The sequence below is a fragment of the Rhopalosiphum maidis genome, chromosome 1 (genome assembly GCF_003676215.2).
Source record: "Rhopalosiphum maidis isolate BTI-1 chromosome 1, ASM367621v3, whole genome shotgun sequence".
In the NCBI taxonomy this organism is placed as follows: Eukaryota; Metazoa; Arthropoda; class Insecta; order Hemiptera; family Aphididae; genus Rhopalosiphum; species Rhopalosiphum maidis.
In genome coordinates, this window is record NC_040877.1 from 24,951,437 (window position 1) to 24,973,021 (window position 21,585).

The window sequence follows — 21,585 nt, forward strand, 5'->3', positions numbered from 1 at the left end:
TTATTTTACTAATATTTACTGACTATTATAAATCTTAGTAAAATGATTATGTATATGTATCGATTATCTCTCAATAACTTAGTGCTCACCCAAAGCTATAAATTAGTCATAGAACTTATAACGGAATTATTATACAAATTGTATTAGTAATACCTAGTAGATACTGGCTAATATGTACCTAGATCATTAAATATACCTACAAACATTTCTTATCACCTATTATTTTCAAACCTAATATATTACGCTGAAAAAAATATAATTAATCTCTATTATATGTATAATGTATTGTATACTGGAATAAAACATACACTATTTTAATTTAAAGTTTTTATTATTATCGGATATTTCCCTATAGCATTTAATGTTTTCTTATATGCAAGTCATATTATCTAGTTACCTATACTTTAGTTACCTTAACTATAGTTAATTATACTTACGAGTTAGTAAACTAACCTACCTTATTAGTACAGTTAATTGCCACTCATTCCCCATTTATAATTTATTTTGTATTTGGTAAAAACTACCTAATAATGAATTAATATGTTTACCAGATTTATCTATGCGTAGCTGACATAATAAATGAAATTATATAAGAAAGCACGAGTACCTATAAATGGCTATAATTTATATCAGAGGTCACCAACTGGGGGACCGCCAACGCGTTTTTACGTACCCTTATCCGCAGAGTAAATTTAAAAAAATTAATATTATAAGTAAATAAAAATTATAAGTGTATCATATAAAATTTATATCACGACAAAAAAATTAAATTAATATGTAATGAACAAATGTATAAATAAATCAATATAAATACTAATTTAAAAAAAATGTATTTATTAACGTGTGTAAATTATTAAAACTGTTAGGGACCACGGCCAGTATGGTAAGTTTCAAAACGGACTTTCATAAAAATTAGTTGGTTACCCCTGATCTACATTATTTACTAGTTTAAATAAAATTATTATAACTTTTAATTACACAATATTTTTTAGTGAACCTTATTCAAGATGAACAACCATTAAATACTTGAAATTTGTTTATACTAGGATTTTATATACATTATAACATTTTTTATATACTTTAATTATTTTTGAGCTATTTATAGGTATAAAAATCAAAAGATTTAAACTTTATCACAAGATCCCATATAAGTTTTTCTTATATCTATATAAAAATATTAAAAATACACTGACATAATTTTTACTTTCTTGATTTTTAATCAAGTAATTAAGTATGGTAATTAAAACGAAAAAAGTCTGAATTTTTAAAACTTCAAGAACTTGTGTTAAATAGGAAAATGATAAAAATTTAACTCAATTGTAATGAGTAGGTAGATAATTAAGCTAGCTTTAATATAAAATATTAATGAGAGAGATCCGATATCACACCCAAGCGATTTAACGTTTTTAATCCACAAAAACGTCAGCGTGAACAGTTCCAAAATTGCTATTTTTTTAACTTTTATTCAAAAATATTATAGCTAAAAAGTTGGTTGATAGCTCATTAAAAAGGGATTATCATGTAGATATAAAATGTGGGATTAAAAATGTTCAAAAAAAATTATTTAATTTTCTTTAATTTAACTTTTATTTAGCGTGGTAGCGCTAAAAAATGGATTTTGTTAGATTCACATTGGCTAGGAGAAGCGCAGTGAACTTTATCTTCAATCGTTAACTCACTACAAAGCTATAAAGCTGAAAAACATAAAAAAAACGCCCAATAAAATGTGTTTCAATTTTTTTTGAAGCTTTGTAGTGAATTAACTATAAGAGATGAAATTTTGAAAATCTTCACTGCACTTCTCTTAGCCAATGTGAATCTAACAAGACCCCAAACAACAAAATCCGCTCTCCAGTTTCTGATATCTATTTCACTAAATAAAAATGAAAATAAAATACCTAATAAATTTTTAATAATTGAAAATCAAGAAAGTTTACATGCCGATGTCTGACTTGGCAAGCGTTTTTTATATGCATTTGAAGATCAAATTTTGAAAAATAAATATATATTTTAAAAGTTTGTCAATTCAGGAAAGTTTATTGTAAACTATTTTCTAATTAAATATTTATATAATCTTATTTTTTTTAACCAAGGTTCGGAAATGTAGTAGTCTCATGAGTAGCTCATATACTTTAATCAAAAATTTAAAAATATATAAACATAAATATTTTTTATAAACATTTCAACTTAAAAATTGGATGACATTTTTAAACGAAAAATAATTTTAGTTAGTTTTGTAAACAATTTAATTATCATTTCTTTAGGGATTTGAAACGTTCACATACATTATTATATTTTATACACACAATTAAATATTTTAAAATATGTAATTTAATTTTAAGTGATTACCTATTTATATCATGAACACTGAACCTATTCACATTGTTTTATAGTTAGGTGGTATTCGCTCAAAAGGGGTGAGACTCTTTTCGCCCAAAAATGACCCTTCGCTTTTCGCCCACGTCTCTTTTTACCCAAATATTTTAAAACTACTTTCTTTTTCGCCCAAGAATATTATAACACTTTTTGACCACATTTTTATAATACACATTTTGGGAATCATTTTATTATTTATTTGTATAGATTAGTTTAATAAAGCCATTTAGCATTACCCAGAGAGTACTACAAGGAGGCAGCTTTTATCACTCTACAAAAATATATTGTGTAATTGTAGATATTGTAAATTCAAAAAAAAAATGCTAGTATAAAAAATATAAATCGTCAAATTATAGTTATTAAATTTATAATAATTACATGCCATTAGTAATATTTTTTTTTTTTTGAATTTATAATATGTACCAATACACAATATATTTTTGGAGAGTAATAAAAGCCGCCTGGCTTTATAAAACTAATCTACACAAATAAATAATAAAGTCATTCCCAAAGTGTGTATTATAAAAATGTAGGCAAAAAGTGTTATAATATTCTTGAGCGAAAAACGAAGAGTCATTTTTGGGCGAACAGAGTCTTGCCCCTCAAAAGTTAATAACAATTATATAGTATTATGATAATTAAATATTAAATATTAATAATATAATAAATGTGAAGTTGATGTCAAAAATTAAATTTACCTACTAAATTATTAATATTAAAATCAATTCTTTACTATCAATATTAATAATAATAGCAAAAAATCGTAATTTCATAAAATTTACTAAGTGATATAAAATGAAAAAAATCATCTCCACACAGAATGTTTTTTTGTATATAACGATGTATAATTTTATTCAAATTTAACACATCAATTACAATGACTCACTCGTTACTATACAGTAGAGCGGTACCAACTTGCCCACTGTTTTTTTTTTTGTGATTTAAATTTTCTTAAGAAAAGAAGTAAAAGAAATCTACCTATATACGTGTAAGCAACTAAATGAATAATTGCATTTTTTTAAGTTTTTTTGTTAAATATTCATTTTTGGATGAACGATCTCGAAACAATTATCAACGTTGTAAAATATATAATATTAAAGCATTTTTTTATATTACATTTGGATTTCTAAAACATTTATAAAGCCCCTAAAAGCTTTCCTTTGGAAATCCAATAGTGCATTCGCTCCCATCACATCACCTACAATATTCTAGTCTATACCATTGTACTTAATAAATACATATAACTAACAGCATATATGCTTAAATACTTTTAAGCTTTATTCAACATACTTGAACATTTTCATAAAATGTGTACTCAGAGAATTGAAATCTGTATGTCTAATGACTGTCGAATGTCTATAATCTTTATATGCAATATGCATAAATTGTATTAAGCAGATGTAAGCGTTTCAAAAATTAAGCTAAACAGCTTTTTCAATATCTTAATTTTAAAATAATGTAAGTATTAGTTATCAATAATTAGAACCTTGATTTAATGTGTGTCAAGAAAGTTCAGAAAAATAACTAAATTATTACTAAATGATCGATTGTATATCGAATAAAAACATACAACAATAAAAAAAATAAATAATATTAACTAAAACATTTAATGAAGAGGTCTACAGTATGATTTTCATGACAGCTACTCTACTCTCATATTATTCATCTATGATAGTACGGTAGTCGCTTTCATAATAGTTTGATAGTTTTTTTTATCGACCTATTCACACGATGATACTGACATAATAGCAGCATTCACGACAGTAACTATCAAATTTTCCGATCATATTGTGGATTGTCTTAAAATAATTTACTTTTGATGACACAATTTTTGAAAATTAATAAGTCTCTTGAATTATTACTATAAAGTCCGCTAAACTTAATACAGTAACGTAACGCTAAAAGTTGACTAAAAATGTATATTATTGTCTACTACCGTGTATGAAAGTACTAAGATAATTTAAAATAAATAAAATTTGTAATCAAATTTTTATAGAAATACAACGTACAATGTATTGTTTCTATATAAATGTTTACGAAAACATTATTTGAAATGTTCATTACTCAAATTTTAACTTTTTCTCTCTTTATTGTCTTACCTACTTACTTTTTATCTCTATCTGTTTGTGTACATACATGCATATGTATTTTAATCTAAATATTTTCAACATTGATAACTTATGATTTACAAAAAGTGCCAGGACAAGGCTATACACATATTACATTTAAATTGTTCTTTATTTTTAGTAAAAACATTTCAAATTAAAATAGCTTTAAAAATATTGTAATAGAATATATTGAATATAAAGCAATTCTACGTACTTTTGTATATTTGAAAATATTAAAGACAATTTCGTGTAAAATAGAATGTTTAAATTTAAATGAAATAATAAAATTTTAAAAATGCCCAGTAAACTGCGGCCGTACAAAACTTGCGTATTGTATAAATTTGAATAAATAAATATTATTTGATCATATTGAAGGAAAACGATTACAAATTAAGATATTATGCTAAACTTGCGCATAAATATTAGTTCACGTCTTATTTAGAGACTTGTATTTAAAATATTGGAATCATTTTAACTTTTAACTTTTTAAATATTTTTTTTATTTTTCTCAATTTAAAAATAAAAATATCAATTAAGTGACATAGTTTTAAAGTAGATATTAAGTAAATATTTTAAAATAATAACAAAAAAATAATAAATTTATTAATTATTTTAATATCCAGCTACAGTAGTTAATATACGCAATTAAATTTAAAGTTAAAGTTAATAATTTATTATTCAAGCCATAAGCTAAAAAAAAAAGAATTAAATTAAAACAGTTTATAGTTAAAGTGGTATAATAAAAAAAAACACAAGAGTTAGTAATATTATTTTCAGCTGCTCCGAATATTGTATTTAAATTTTAAATGGTTATAACTGGAATTCCTATGATTATTCATAATATAAATATTTTTTTATAATAGTATTCCTTTCATTTATCTAAAACTAAACAATCATAAAATCATAATTATTAATAGTAAAATATCATTGACATAATTACAGTTGAATCTTATTGTTTTCAAATCTAAAAGTTATTTTAGTTATGTAATATTATTATGACAAACAGAAACAAAAACTTACAACTAAGACGCTTAAAAAAAAAATTTGAATCATCTTAAACAATAAGTGAATAAAGTATATTATATGAAAATATTAGCATTAATGGTAGACATTATACAGTAGGGATTAAGGTTCATTACAAATACCTACTTGTTAATTGTTATTATTTAAAATTCAAAGTTATCAATCTTAATTATATTTTTTTTCACATAATTAGTAAAGATATTTATCATGCCTTTTTATTTTTAATAACTATCATTTAAAGATTTAAGTTTTAAACTTTAATTTATTGAATATAACTTAAATTAATAAGATACCTTTATTTAGAAAATAACCTTAAATGGTTAAAAATTCATAAATATTAACTACGTTTAACTATAAGTATAATTTAATTAAAACACGAAAAACAGTATTCACTAAATTTTCTCCTGAATAATTTCTATTTTATAGTACTTAAAAAATATGTACACGTTTAAAATATTTCAATGGAAAATAAAATAATATGATTCAGTGCACTAAGGTGTAGCAGGGCATTAATTTCACTTCGTTAACTTCGGTGCGAAACTAAGTGTTATTCATAATATGATTTTTATAAATTTTAAAACAATATTATAAACTATATGAATTTGTCATACAATTATTTTCTATCCTTATTTTAGTATAGTCTTATGTTATTTTTCAATTTTTAACGATCAAAAAAAATTGTTGAATAAGAAATTGTTTAACAAGTATCAAGTATAGTATTCACATTCTGAATCAAATAGTATCGGTGACCAGTCAAAATATCTTCGAAATAATGTCTTTGGTCAAAATATCTTTAAACAAAAATATCTTTGAACAAAATATATTTTATACTGATTTTTATAAACTTATTAGATATTATATATTATATCATTATGATTATATCTACAATCGACATTTTATATTTTATAATATATAGTATTTTAAAATAGTTATTAGTTTACTGATTGCGAGGTATTTACTACATGTACAAATGTACAATATGTTCATATTATGCCATTAAGATAAAAATGGTGGAGGCATTATATTCTGTTTATTAGTTGGAATTTTCGTAACTTAATTGTAGCTGGACGCCTGGGCATTTTAGCAGGTTTGTACATCATTAAGCTATAAGAGTTTTTACTTGTCACTTGTTAGATAATTTTTGATTTTTGACTTTTGTTTATATATGACTCTTATTTTTATTAAAAGTCAAAAAGGTAATAACCTATTATTACATAACGGATATCTCCACATATTTTATAATAATGGTAAAAACAAATATATTTGGCGCTGCACTGAGTACAATAAATATAAATGCACTTCATGTTTTACAAGTACTAAAGATGAAACAGGTAAATATTGTATTATAAAAATATCATTATTTACGAAGTGTACTTATTTATATACATAATATATTATAGGCATAATATTAAAGGAATCCTGTTATTCTTATGCTACAAACGGTACCAAAATTCAAGTAAGAGAAATTTTGGAAAAAAATCAAAGACGATGCTAAAAGTAATCAAGTGTGCACAAGGAATTTGATTAGTGAAGCTGTTACTAATGTTCCATTAGTTGTTGCAACTCAATTACCAAGCCAGACATTGATTTCTCGAACAATCTGTAGAGTGAGATCTAAAGTTCAAGTTTGTCCTCAAAATCCATTAACAGTTAACGATTTAAATATACCTCTCGAGTATCAGATAGTTAATAATAAACAATTTTTACTTTACAACAATAAAAACGAAAAAGAATTTTTCGACCGTTTATAATTTAAAAATACTTAAATCTTACTTAAAAAAACTGTAATACTAGGATGGCAGATGAAACATTTCGAACAGTTCCAAAATTATTTTCACAATTATATACTATACATGTCTGTTATAACCGAACAACTTATCCAATTGTTTACGTATTAATGATTGATCGTACGAAACAATCCTATATAGAATTTTTAAATATTTTAAAAAGATTTGAACCGGATTTGAATCCGAACAGTATTATGATTGATTTCGAACAATCATTTATATTAGTATTTAAAGACGTGTTTCCCAATTCAGAAATAAAAGGGTACTTTTTTCATTTTTAACAATGTATGTGGCGTAAAATACAAAAAAATGGACTACAAAATATTCATGCTGAAGATGCAGAATTTGCATTACAAATTCGACATCTATATGCACTTGCTTATGTTCCAATAAATAAAAGTGTACAATATTTTAATGATTTAATTGAATCAAATTATTTTGTTGAAAACGAAGATGTTTAATCCATGATGATTTATTATTTTGAGGATATGTGGATCGGACGTCCCAATCGTCGAAATGGTCGACGCCCGCCAATATTTAGTATCAATATGTGGAATTTCTATGAATCAGTAATACAGGATCTTCCGCGCACGAATAATTCGGTAGAAGGATGGCATGATGCTTTCAATGCAGCACTTGGAGCAAACCATGTTTCAATATGGAAATTCATACGCTTCTTAAAAAAAGAACAAGTGTTACAAGAGGTATTTATATTTTATCTTATTTAAATTTAATTAACAAATAGAACAATTACGTGATATCAGGTTCGATTGGAAAAACGATTATCGGAAGAATCAAGTCCACCACGCCGTAAAAAGTACAACGATCATGATATAAAAATAAAAAAAATTGTGGAAAATTGGTCAAAAATACCAACAGTTCAATATTTAAGGGGTTTATCTTACAATATTTAGTATTAAGTAATAGGTACTAATTTTAATTTAATTAATTAAGTTTTTAATATTAATGATAATAATAATTTTACCTATATTTTTGGCTTTTGAAGAGATGTTACTTTTTACCTATTTTTTATATTTATAATATGTGTAACAATTTATTAAATTAATTATATGAATAAAAAATTTTTTTTAAATCAATTTAAAAGATATATTGATCAAAAATATTTTTGTCATAAGATATTTTTACAAAAGATATTTTTACCGAGTTATTTTGACCTAAGATATTATGACATGGAACCATAGTATGTATGTGTATACTATAATTTATACAGTTTTAATGTGTGAACTAATATTTTAAGAAAACATCAATGATAGATAATAAAAGATACATTTTTTAACTTATATAGGCTACGTATATTAAATACAATACCAAAACTTTATTAATTTTAAATTGAACGTTTTATAAGAAAAAAAATTATTAGCCTTGTTTAATCCTTAAAGGTGAACATTTTATCACATTTGTTAAAGTAAGTATGTTAGAAAAAGTTTTTAAAAAAATCCAGTCTCTATTTATGATTATTATTTTTTAAATTGCATCAAAATAATTGTTAAAAATGACTTTGTTGTATATTTCAATGACATCTCAAAAGTTTTCTAAAATACAGACGGAAAAAATACGACCTTTTTATCGACTTCTAAAGTCATGATAGTACGATAGGTACCTTCTATGTAAAATATTAAATTAATATTAAGGTTTTATGAAAATTATAAAATATTCGTTATATATTTAAAATAAAACATTTATATAAATGATGAACACACTGCAAAATGTGCACAATTATTATACACATATTTTATTCCGTATTCAAAGTAAAATAAATATAATTTTTAATTTATTCTGTAATATTTTATTGAATCTGCAATTAAATATTAGCAAATTACACAATACACTATAGTAAATTCACCAAAAAATATGATGTATTACTTTTTAAAAAGACAAATAACAATATTATATTGTCAATAAATATTATGGTAAAATATATTGATAAATTAAAAACAAAAAAAATAACAAATTATTAAGCTAATTGATAGATTGGATTAAATAAAATCAAGGTACAATATAAACACAAAGAAACTGTTCCATTAATAAATTAAAACATATTACGCATATACTATAGGTTAGATAACAAATCAATCATGCGGTCATTGACATATAGTTTCTAAGAAATCCAGTCAATCCAGATTAAATATTTTGGAAAAAAATCCAGTATGTTGATTGTGATTGCAACGCGAATATTTTCAATTGAGCAAATTATTATCGAATTAAGACAATTCAATTGCATAATATAGAATCTTAACCGTATAACAATTTATTATAAGTAATACCAAAATTGTTGAATGAGTAATTAATTTAATATTCTTTAAACGGTACAAATAATTTCAATAACTACATTTTTAAGAAGCAAATATTGACTTTGCCTCAGCACCTTATACTACTAAAATCTACATGAAATTGAAAGACAACGGACTCAAAGTTGGGTAAGTAGTTTTTTGTCAAAAAAAAGATGATAAAAAAAAACTATAAACAGATCATTAACCTCTCAACAATTATTAAGCTTAATTATAAATTTTTAAAACTCAGAATACAAATTATCAATCCAATCATTTTTGGAATAACAGTAGTTAAACTAATAGTCATTACCTACTTACTAAATTAAACAGGCGTTTAGTAATATATCATAATATAACTTTTAAGTTATTACTATCTTACGACTATACTAACTACTGTCAACCATAGAAAATATGTTCACATTAGTTGTATACATTTTAATTCAAAATACTATAATATTATAACGTATTAAGCACTACTATATGAGTAAAAAATATATAGTAATATTAAGTATACGTATATCATAATTCATAATTTCTTACGCTCATTAAGCATTTTTTATAAACATTTATTTTAAAAATAAAAAAGAAATTACTGCATCAAAATCTGTATAAAATCGTCCGCTTTTTTGACACTTGCACCCGAGGGTATAGTATTGCTATCCCACTTCCTCTTAGTCTCGCTTTAAGTACGGTAGGGTATACATAGAAAACCTATATGCAGGCTCATTAGTGAGATCGTCATAACAATATAGACTACCACTAAAAGTAATTTTTAAGATGAATCACAATGGAAAAAAAAATTCTAAAACTGTGTAGCTCGAGGGTTGTTGTTATTTGGGTTCGACAAGGGTCAACCTACAGTATGTAGCAGCTGTCAGCTGAGTGATCAACGCCAGAACAAGGAAGAATATTTCGAGAAACGTCCGTGGACAGCAGCTATGCCATACTTAACCAGCAACTATATATATAGGTGATATAGGTATATAATTATTCACACTATTACATTACCAATGTTGAGGCATTTGTGTGTGAAATGAAAATGAAGGTTACATAATATATATTAAACATAATACCAAATGGCAAATACTATCAGTTGGTAAAAGCAAAGTCGTGATAAATATATGAAAAAACTGCTTTAAGTATAACAAATCAAACTTTAATCGATATTTTTAAGATTTGTATTGTACTTAATGTACAAAATATTGCTATTAAAAATTCTTCGAAAAATTGAAGATAAAAGAAATCTGCTGAAGCGAAATAATGCTCGTATTGTACATGAAACGAACAAACCTATAAAATAATCACATATAGATATTTAAAGTACATGTGACTGGAATTCTATCAAAATAGGTATAAAAAATTACATAAATAAAAAAAATCAATTGATATAATGCTGAGCATTTTAGCAAAGTAACGATAAATCAAACCAGCAGTGTTGCTAAGGTTACTACCTACTACTATTCGTGTCAAATTAGTTGGAATATCATAATAATTTAAATTGTTACACTAAGAAAAATTGACGTACAATAAAAATGAATAAATTCAAATAGGTACAATTTAAGTTTTTAATAGAAGAAACAATTATTAGACAAATATAACTTGATTGGGTAGAACATTTTAAATCTTAATTGTGAACTGTGAATATTATTTCAATTTTTTTAATATCTTATATAATATTATTATATAGAAAAATATGTATTGTTTAAGTATTAACTATAACTAACTATACGCACAGACTAGTATTTAAGTTTTTTTTTCATTTTTATTATTATAAAATGTTTTTTTTTTTATATATATATATAAACTAATCGAATCGTAGTGTTTATTGAGTAGAGAACATAATTACTTATATTACTGTAAAATAATAATGTAAAATTGTTTGATATTAAATGCTGTTCTTAGATCATTATACGATGTATATTATATGAAAGAGTACTTGATCTGAAGGTCAAGAATTCCATTGGTGAATGACCTTAAATCTCAATATATTTTCTCGCTACACTTATACCTAAAATTAACTGTGAGAATTTGACTAATAATATTTAATAACAATTTCACTTCAACATATATAAACACATAATACATTGATCTAAATATAACTGAATATTTGATTTAATCTATTAAAGCAAAAATTTGGAGCGATATATTATGGGAAAATACATAAAATAATTTGTAATTACCGTACACCATAATTCCCCATAATATATTCTATACATCATCTAATACATCTAGGAATTGTTATAACTATTATGAAATTCGAAGATATACCTACCGAAAAACCTTAAAATAGAATAGTTTTATTTACTTGATTTTACAATGATGTGTGTATTTTCGTCATGCTCGTCATATTTTGTAGCAGTATAAAATATGCTTTAATCTTCAATACTAGAGATGGTTTCTAGTATAAAATTAGATCAATTTGGTAATTTATGGAATCAAACAAAAGTAAAATATTCCAAGTAAAACTAAAAAAAATTAGGGAAAACAGGAATTTGTATGCAAAACCAGGGTTTATAAAATCAATTTTTTTTCTATATATATATACACAATACTTAAAATTTTCATATAACTTTATATTAGCATTTCTTACACATTTATTTTCTAAATATTTTAACTCTTTTTGAACAATGTATAGATATTTCAAATTTAAAAAAAAATTATTATTTTTTATAAATGTTGATAAAACATATTTACCAGGTCAAAATTCTTGAAAATTATATACAAAACTCGACAAAATGTCTTATAACTGTAAAAATTTTAAAAATACATAGTCAAATTTATTTTTTGTATACATTTAAAGTTTAATTATTCTACAAAATTTGAAAAATTCACAAAATATAAGTATTTTATAGTAAATAATTTGTAAAATCTTTAATTTTTATATCTAAAGTTTGAAAATGTAATACAATATTTCTTTAAAATGTTTCATACTGGAACTAATAATTATTCTAAAAAATATATTATCACAATTATATTTATAGATATTTGAAGTGGACGAAATCACATATCTTAATGATGAATAATGGTGTTGATTATTTTATTATAATTCAAAAAAATTATTCGTGGATACTCAAAACTTTTACGTATACTATGAATTTTATTATATTCTACGATATTTCCAATGTACGTAGATTCATTTCAAGATAAAAATCTATTTGCACTAAGAAAGTATGGCCCTATATTCACACTTTTTACGGTAAGATGGTTTAATCTCAAACATTAATAACAATAATATAATAATATTTTGTAATTTATAAATTTATATTATTATAATAATTAAATACTAACAATATAATAAATGCAATTTTTTTGGGAAAAATTAAATTAACCTAGGTACCATAATAGTATTAGTAAAAAAAATCTTATTATAGATATATCAAAAAACACATCATGGAATATACTTAACAAAATAGGCTGACATACTGTCCCTGCTTAAAATCATTTTTCATGTACAATTGATGTACTCGTATCATTGAATTCATATTTAATACACCCATTCAACAATTAATTTATAGTAGAGCGGTCCCACTTATCAAACCTTTTTTATTTTATACGTAAAGTAGTTGTTGAAATAAATCTAAACGAGTTTAACGAAAACGTAATTAGTTTAAATTTATTGATAGATTTTAAAATTAATTTAGCAGATTGTTGTATTATTTTTTATTTATTCAAAAACTGTGAAAACTTTGATCTGTTTATTGTTGATCAGATTTAACTGGTAAAATGTGTCCTATTCTGTATATATTTATAGCTAGTTGACTAGTTGAGTTATCTGTAGAATATGTCCAATTAATTATGATTGTACCATAAGTCGAAAATAATTAATAAAACATAGTTATATCTATAATTAAATAAATAAAATACCTATAAAATTATAATAACTATAAAATAAATGGAAATTGATGTATTGCATAATTTTATATCATATCTATACAGTATACATGTATATAACAACTTTTTGGTTTTTTGTAAATATAACTAATTGTTAATAATTTACTAAAACTCATCAATGATTATAAATTTGAAAAATGTATTAGTCTGAATCACCTCATAAGCCATAGTATTATATATTTTATAATATTTTAGTAATTCTTGATAGGTAACTAATAAACATTTATTTATATCAAATACTTGAATTATTCTACTTAGACTGTGTGTTAAATACGTGTAAAGCAATTGTAAACAACATGAAATAATAAATAATATACATATAAACTGTATAGAAAGATTTCAATAAACTTTATCAATGAATGGCGTACGTACTGATAAAATAACTTTATAAATTATCATAAACATAAATAACGGTTTAATATCTAGATAATATTATATAAGAATACTTTATTGAATTTAATGTTTATATTTACAGTAAAAATGAACTAGCATCAATATTCAACTAAATAAGAACCTTAAAAATTGATGAAGAATGAAACTAGGCTTATCAGCATTTTAAGCGATTCCATCAGAACTCATCTGCATATATAATTTAAATACCTTTTCTTTAGTTAATTTTATAATAGGTGATAAACTATTAAGTAAATATTAAATATTAATTGAATGTTGATAAAAATATAATGTGTTGGATTAAAAATTCTCAATTAGAGTTTAAACTAAATATTTATGTTATATTAAAAATATAAATCCACTTTTTTTAATTGTACAATTGTATTTTCCCATTAATAACCAATAACAATGAAATAATAATACATTTAGATATAATAGGACGTGTTATAAATTTATATTCCGCGATGGTGTTTTATAACTAAGAGATTTTTTTCTTGTATTTATCATTATGAAATATCTATATAAATAACAAAACATATTATGTAACTTATATAAATGAAACACATATTTATAAACTCAAAAAAAATAAAATAAGCTCTTGCCATAAATTCTCACAAAAGCACCCATTTAATATTGAATATATAACAATAATTAGTGAAGATCACTGAATTAATTTTTTGTTGAAAGAAAGGTCTCTGTCATTCACAGACACGGTTAATTGAGAGAATATTTTGATTATGAACTTTAGACGAAATGATGAAACACAAAAACCTAAACTCATTATCTAGGGTAAATACTTTTACATCACGTCATAATCACGTATAAATACAATATACTATACAAATTGTCGATCTTATTATTACATTTAATGGTTTAAAGTATTTAAACTATTAAAAATAGAAATTTACTATTATATTATACATTATACATACCTATATACAGTAAAATACATTTTATAATATTGAAAAATAATACAATTTTCTAAATCGTGTATCTATTGAATATATAATGTTATACGTAAGTCAATCAACTCTAGATCTAGAATATATTACCAGTAAAATATATTTAAAAATTTTATTTTTAGAAAATTGAACTTTAAATTTCAATATCAAATAATAAAATTCTCTGTAAAGCTATTAAATGTTTCAAATAGAAGTGGAATTATTTATAATAAAATTATAAATATTATACATTATTTATCTAAAGAATTTCTTTCACTCAAGCTGTTATAGAAAACCTAGTTATGTTGTTTAGCTTAAACAAAGTAATATATCATATTAGTCATATTTATAAAGAAACAGGACGATTTTATGTTTTGATCGATATGCATCAATAATAAATTTATGATAACGCGGCGTTTTGGATAGGCTAATCTAATACACACTGTCGTAGAATAATATTATTATGCAGATAAATCAACTGTGGTAAGATATTAATATTATTACTTATTAGATTTTCAGTGAATTTATAAATATTTTATTGGTTTTACAATGGTTTTACAATGGACACTTTTTATTCCAAAAATAAAATCAATGTTGTTAATTTGTTGTACATCTAAATCAAAATGAATAACCGTAGATATTTGTATTTTCTACCAATAATGTATATTAACATAGACTTGAAATTGTTTAATGCCAATAACATTTTGGCTCTTTTTAAGCTTTATAGACATTTAAAATTCTCGTTTTAATAGCTGTTTTTTAAAAATGTTTCAGTGTAAATGCAGTTTAGTTTCCACTCGATTTTTTTCGATTTTTTTTCTTCAAAATGTGTGTTTTAAAGCACTGAATAGAAAAGCCTGATTCAAAAATTCTCGTAAATCATTATTTTTGAAGTTATATCTTTCTAAAGTTTACGGTTTTACGCATTTACACATGCATGCGCGAAACGCTGTATACTATGCTTTCCTACGTTTTTGTATCAATATTAATTATTATTAATAAACATGTTTTAGTTTTTACCCTGTGACCTAAATGAGGTGGTTTTGCATAGCAAGTTGAGGGATATTTTCAATTTGCGGAGCGGAGCGGAGCTGTGGCGCCGAGAAGCGTAGCGACGAGTACCGATACACTCGTAGTTACTGCCGAGGGATATTGTGATATCGAGTTGTAAAATTGTGTTGATTTGTTTTATAAGTTATTAATGTTTGGAAAATGAAGGATTTGTTCACGAAAATAAAACATCAGTTCTATTGCCTTTTGAAAGCCATTAAATATAATAATCTAAGTACAGTGTACTCTCGACTATTCGCGGAATAGGATGGCAGGGGGGCATCTACAGGTAGCGAATTCCGCTACAAAAACATAAAATTACATGATGTAGGAGGGCACCCAATGAAACTACATACTTTGATTTTCATTACTTTTTTTTTCTGTAAGAGTGGTGAAAATTTACTCAAGAAAGTCTCTACACATTTGTTTTTTTAACCTTCCTGGGATATGATTTGAGTCAGAGTGAAGAATTTTGTTAGTTATATATATAAGGAATATTTTTTAGTGTGCGTAGGCATCATATAGATTGGAATGATAGAATTATTTGAATGTTGGAAGGAGTTGCACTGCCCCAAATTCGGATACCATATAGTGTATACCATAATATGTGGATAGAATAAAGCACATAAGCACATAAATATTTTGTGTTTGGTATTTTAATATTTAGTTTGGAACGTAATAGAGATCGAAGTAAGTGGAATCTGGTATTCGATTGTTTTATATTTTCGAATATGTGGTCTTTCCAAATTGGGCGTTTATCGAAAATAAAACTTAAGTATTTATTAACTTGTTTTGTTTAAGATATAAAACATCAAAGCTATTGTAAAGTTTGACCGGATGGTTTGTAAAAATTGAAAAAAAAATCTAATTACAAGTCTAGTCAATATTATTTTCATCGCTAGTGGCGATGAATTAGAATATTTATGAATTTAAAAACTTAAAAAATATATGCGATAAATTATTCTCGAAAATTGTCAAGATGTCTTAAAATAAGACTAAATGTGTATATGATATTATAAAACATTATGGAATACGTTAAAAAATTAATTATTCATTATTCATTCAAAATACACTAGATATTTTTAATAACTAATAATTTTTTACTATGATATTAGGTAAATTTTTAAACTAAAACTATAACATAAGACAATTTTTACTTACAAAACTGAAGTTGTTTTTAGTAACGATAAAGGTCATTGCTGTACATATAACTTTATAAAGAAAAAAATATAGGTAGGTATTATTTTTAGATTTTTTTTTTTTTTATACTCCAAATTGGTTTGAACTATAAGTACGCTTATGAAGCTTTTATACAAGTTACGTAAATTTATGAATTCCACATTTTTAGACGAAAACTATGTTATGTCCATTGCCCGTGGACATACATCTAATATTCAATTAATATTTAATATAATAGCCAATAAGTCACTATACAACTAAACTGTCTCTATTCTATATAATTATATTATGAGTACCATCATATTATATGGTACCCCGGATAACATTTTAAAAATGGTGGTACCATTGATTACCATTGTTGAATAATATTGGCATTACTTGTGGTCTTTTGGTAACCAACTTTTAGTGACTACCATGGTTAAAAATATGGTTATGACCTATATATAATAAGGTCTATGTAGATAATATAAAATCTATGTTTACGACGTGTATCTTAAAGATAGTACTTTTCTTATCATTAATTGCAATATCAAGCAAACAAAAACCATAAAATTTAAAATTTAATACGTCAACAATAAACATATCTAAACATGTAAAAATGTATTCACATATAATGTCATCTTCCCATTATTGCATACATTAATACGATTTGCAATTGATTATATAATACCTGGACTTAAATACTTAATAATATTCGTTTACCTTTTATACATTTGGTATTGCTAATGTAAGTAATAATATTAATAATTATTCTATAAAATTCTATAACAAGTATAAAAATTTTAGAATTCCTAAAGATTATTGTATGTCACAAAACAGATACTAAAAATTCAAATATATATAATACTTCATACAATTAATCATATTTTTAATCTTAGGTATTCATTTTCTATCATCAAAAATGTCTCTAAGATTTAGAATTATTCAGCTAAAGCGCAATAAATTTGCCAAAATTAGTATTGGAACTTTTGTTATCTTATTATTACTATTGGCTTTATATAAACGTTCAGAAAGTATACAAAACTCACATGAATCAACACTTCCTAGAAATTCTAGATTTTCAAATCAGGTAAGTACTCATACTTGTAATTTGAATGTTTATTTAAAATTTAATCATTTTTAGATACCAATTTATCGTGATCAAATCCTTGGTAATTTTGAGTATTCTACTTCTACTAATAAGCCCGGTCCTGGTGAAAAAGGTAAAGCTCATCATGTACCAAGTGACAGAGAAAATGAAGCATTACAGTCTCTATCCGAATATGGCATGAACATGGCTTGCTCAGACGATATCTCTCTAAATAGATCAATTCCAGATCACCGCGAAGAAGAGTAATACTTAATTATATACAGTTCATGTATCGCAACTTTTACTTAATTAATTAAATTCCATAGATGTAAATATTGGACTTATCCAGAACAATTGCCACGCACTAGTGTAATAATAGTATTTCATAATGAAGGTTGGTCATCTTTATTAAGAACTGTACATAGTATTCTTAATAGAACTCCACCTCAATTTTTAGAAGAAATTCTTTTGGTTGATGACTTTAGTAATAAAGGTAATTTAGTAATTTGTGGTACTGAAAAACTTAAATAATAAAAAATGATTATTTTTAAATTAAAACTGTTTTTAGAAAATTTAAAAAAAAAATTAGAATATTATATTGAACGATTTAATGGTAAAGTAAGATTAATAAGAAATTCTGAACGCGAAGGACTGATTAGAACAAGATCAAAGGGTGCTTCAAATGCTAGGGGGGAAGTTATTTTATTCTTAGATGCTCATTGCGAAGTTGGATACAATTGGTTACCACCATTAATAGCACCGATTGCCCGAGATAGGTACTTACAACTTATTCTTTAGTTTTTGTTTATATAAAAGGTTTAAGATGAATTTTTATCAAAATATTTTTTTTTTCTAACAGAAAAATTATGACAGTACCTGTGATTGATGGAATTGATCATAATACTTGGGAGTATCGTCCAGTTTACGAAAAAGATCATTTATTTCGTGGTATTTTCGAATGGGGCATGCTATATAAAGAAATTGAAATACCTGCTAAAGAAGAACGAAAACGAATTTACAAAAGTGAACCTTATAAGTAATATTTATATACTTTTATATTTTTTTTTTTTTTTGTAAATAATATATTTTTAATTTAATGATTAATTCTAATAATTTATTTCAAGGTCCCCAACTCATGCAGGTGGTCTTTTCGCCATTGATAGAAATTATTTTCTAGAACTAGGAGCATATGATCCTGGGCTACTTGTTTGGGGAGGAGAAAATTTTGAATTGTCGTTTAAAGTAAGATTTATACTACATTTAATATATTAATACAATTTCAAATTAAGCTTTATTTGATAAAAATGTTATCACATATTTTCAAATTTAAAGTTAACAGTTAGAGCATAATTTTATAAATTTATTGAATGTTTATAATACAAGTATTAAACATGTTTTATAATTAGATTTGGCAATGTGGTGGAAGCATTGAGTGGGTTCCATGTTCTCGGGTTGGACATGTTTACCGTGGATTTATGCCATATAATTTTGGAGAACTTGGCAAGAAGGTCAAAGGACCTTTAATAACATATGTATGAATCAAATATTATACAATTATTTTTATTTTAAAATATTATTATTCTTACAATATTGAATTTTATGTTTTAGAATTACAAACGTGTAATTGAAACATGGTTTGATAATAAACATAAAGAATTTTTTTATACTCGTGAACCATTAGCACGTTACTTAGATATGGGTGATATATCTAAACAATTGGAATTAAAAGATAAACTGCAATGTAAGGATTTTTCATGGTTCATGGAAAATGTTGCATATGATGTATATACAAAGTTTCCTGAACTTCCCCCAAATCTATACTGGGGAGAAGTAAGTAATTTATTTGATTGTATATAAAATATTTAAACTTAACACGAGTTTTACATTTAGTTACGAAATATTGGCAAAACTACTTGCTTAGATACTAGAGGTCATCAACCACCATCATTAATAGGTTTAGAGTTGTGTCATGGACAAGGAAATAATCAGGTAAAAAATTAAAATAATAATCTATAATGTTTATGATGTTTAATACTATTTATACTGCCACCTTATAAAATAATTTAAATAACTATAATATACGACACTGCTCTAATTAAATTTATATTTATTTATGTATTTTTAAATTTGCCACAGCTTTTTAGATTGAATACAAAAGGACAGCTTAGTGTTGGTGAACGTTGTATTTTTGCTGATAGACAAAATGTAAAATTAGTTGTATGTCCATTAGGAACTGTTGATGGGCCATGGCAATATGAATCCGTAAGTATAATATATTTATTTGGTGCCTTCGAGGTTAAAAACAAAATAATTGCATAGATACTTTTATATTTATGTTTTATTTTTAAGTAATTGAAAACAAATTGAATTGCAAAACTTCTTAAATTTGTCCATTTTTCCAATAAACTCAAAAATATATTTGTTTTAATAAACTTATTTTGATAAATTAAAACTTAGTTACGAATTAAAAATATATTAACATATGTTCATATACAATTAGGTATAAAGTAAAGCATGCTTTAATATGAACTAAGATCTTATATTTTTATATGAACTCTGAGAACAGTTTTAAGGTCCTTGCATTTTTTAAATATTTTACTAAAAACATTAATAAACTATAGTTAAAATTATTTATATCAACCTGTCCTTAATGGCTTAATCGTACCACAGAATAAAATAATCGTACTTACATCAATACATACTTATTTAATATTTTCTATTAAATACATAATTTCATACATAGGTATTTAAAACTATACTTTTTTATCAAAATGTTATTATTAATTAAATATATTAAGATATTTAATTATTTTTTTCATTGACATAAAAAAATTTGGTGTTTTTCAACCTATGCGTGATAGCATTTTAATTTTTGAGTAAAAATCTTTACATACATTTAATATAATTAAAAACTCCAATTAAAAAAAAAAATTGGTCACTATACAATGACTATTTCTTAATACACACTTTACCACTGTTTTAAATACTGTTTAGTTATAAATAAGAGTATAGAATGTAGTTTTTTATTGTCTGGCACTTCTGAGTGCTTTCCCAATTAAATTTGATTTAAAAAATCATTAAAAATGTAATCAAAATTGACTTAATGTACTCGTTATGTATAAATTGTAATTGTTATTTTTTTAATGAAAATATGTATAGTTTAAATCTATATTGTGCCATTGAAGTCAAAAGACTATGATTCAATGAATCGCTTAATATACTACAAAGCAGTTAACCATAGAATATTAAGTTATAAATATATATATTATAATGTAGAAGTAATATATTTATTTTCTTATTTTTAGACTAACAAGTTATTACTACATTCAATAACAAGAAAGTGTCTTAGTGTTCATCCATCATCTGATCAAGTTATATTAACACCCTGTGATTCTAATAATGCTAATCAACAGTGGTTATTTAAACAAATTGTACCAAGTTGGACAAATTAAATGAATAAAGCAATATTTTATAACTGTT

At 24.1% G+C, this 21,585-nt stretch overlaps 2 protein-coding genes across 2 annotated transcripts; both read left to right on the top strand.

The window, feature by feature from the left end:
- The first annotated feature begins 7,662 nt into the window (after positions 1-7,662).
- Positions 7,663-8,208, top strand: LOC113560493. Its single transcript, XM_026966394.1, has 2 exons — positions 7,663-7,998; positions 8,059-8,208. Exons 1-2 carry the CDS (start codon positions 7,759-7,761, stop codon positions 8,206-8,208), a joined length of 390 nt encoding a protein of 129 aa, XP_026822195.1. The 5' UTR covers positions 7,663-7,758.
- Positions 8,209-17,577: 9,369 nt separating this feature from the next.
- Positions 17,578-21,585, top strand: LOC113560808 (N-acetylgalactosaminyltransferase 7). Its single transcript, XM_026966894.1, has 12 exons — positions 17,578-17,763; positions 17,915-18,105; positions 18,160-18,368; positions 18,432-18,598; positions 18,674-18,881; positions 18,965-19,141; positions 19,230-19,347; positions 19,512-19,637; positions 19,714-19,935; positions 19,996-20,094; positions 20,242-20,367; positions 21,411-21,585. Exons 2-12 carry the CDS (start codon positions 17,938-17,940, stop codon positions 21,555-21,557), a joined length of 1,767 nt encoding a protein of 588 aa, XP_026822695.1. The 5' UTR covers positions 17,578-17,763; positions 17,915-17,937; the 3' UTR covers positions 21,558-21,585.

What these genes read in the sequence shown, in the direction of transcription:
- LOC113560808 (XM_026966894.1), top strand. Translation starts at nt 17,938, where the DNA reads ATGTCTCTAAGATTTAGAATTATTCAGCTAAAGCGCAATAAATTTGCC. An exon ending in TGATGACTTTAGTAATAAAG is followed by an intron (nt 18,599 to 18,673) that starts GTAATTTAGTAA and finishes AACTGTTTTTAG; the next exon opens with AAAATTTAAAAAAAAAATTA. An exon ending in TACAAAAGTGAACCTTATAA is followed by an intron (nt 19,142 to 19,229) that starts GTAATATTTATA and finishes ATTTATTTCAAG; the next exon opens with GTCCCCAACTCATGCAGGTG.
- LOC113560493 (XM_026966394.1), top strand. Translation starts at nt 7,759, where the DNA reads ATGATGATTTATTATTTTGAGGATATGTGGATCGGACGTCCCAATCGT. An exon ending in AAGAACAAGTGTTACAAGAG is followed by an intron (nt 7,999 to 8,058) that starts GTATTTATATTT and finishes ACGTGATATCAG; the next exon opens with GTTCGATTGGAAAAACGATT.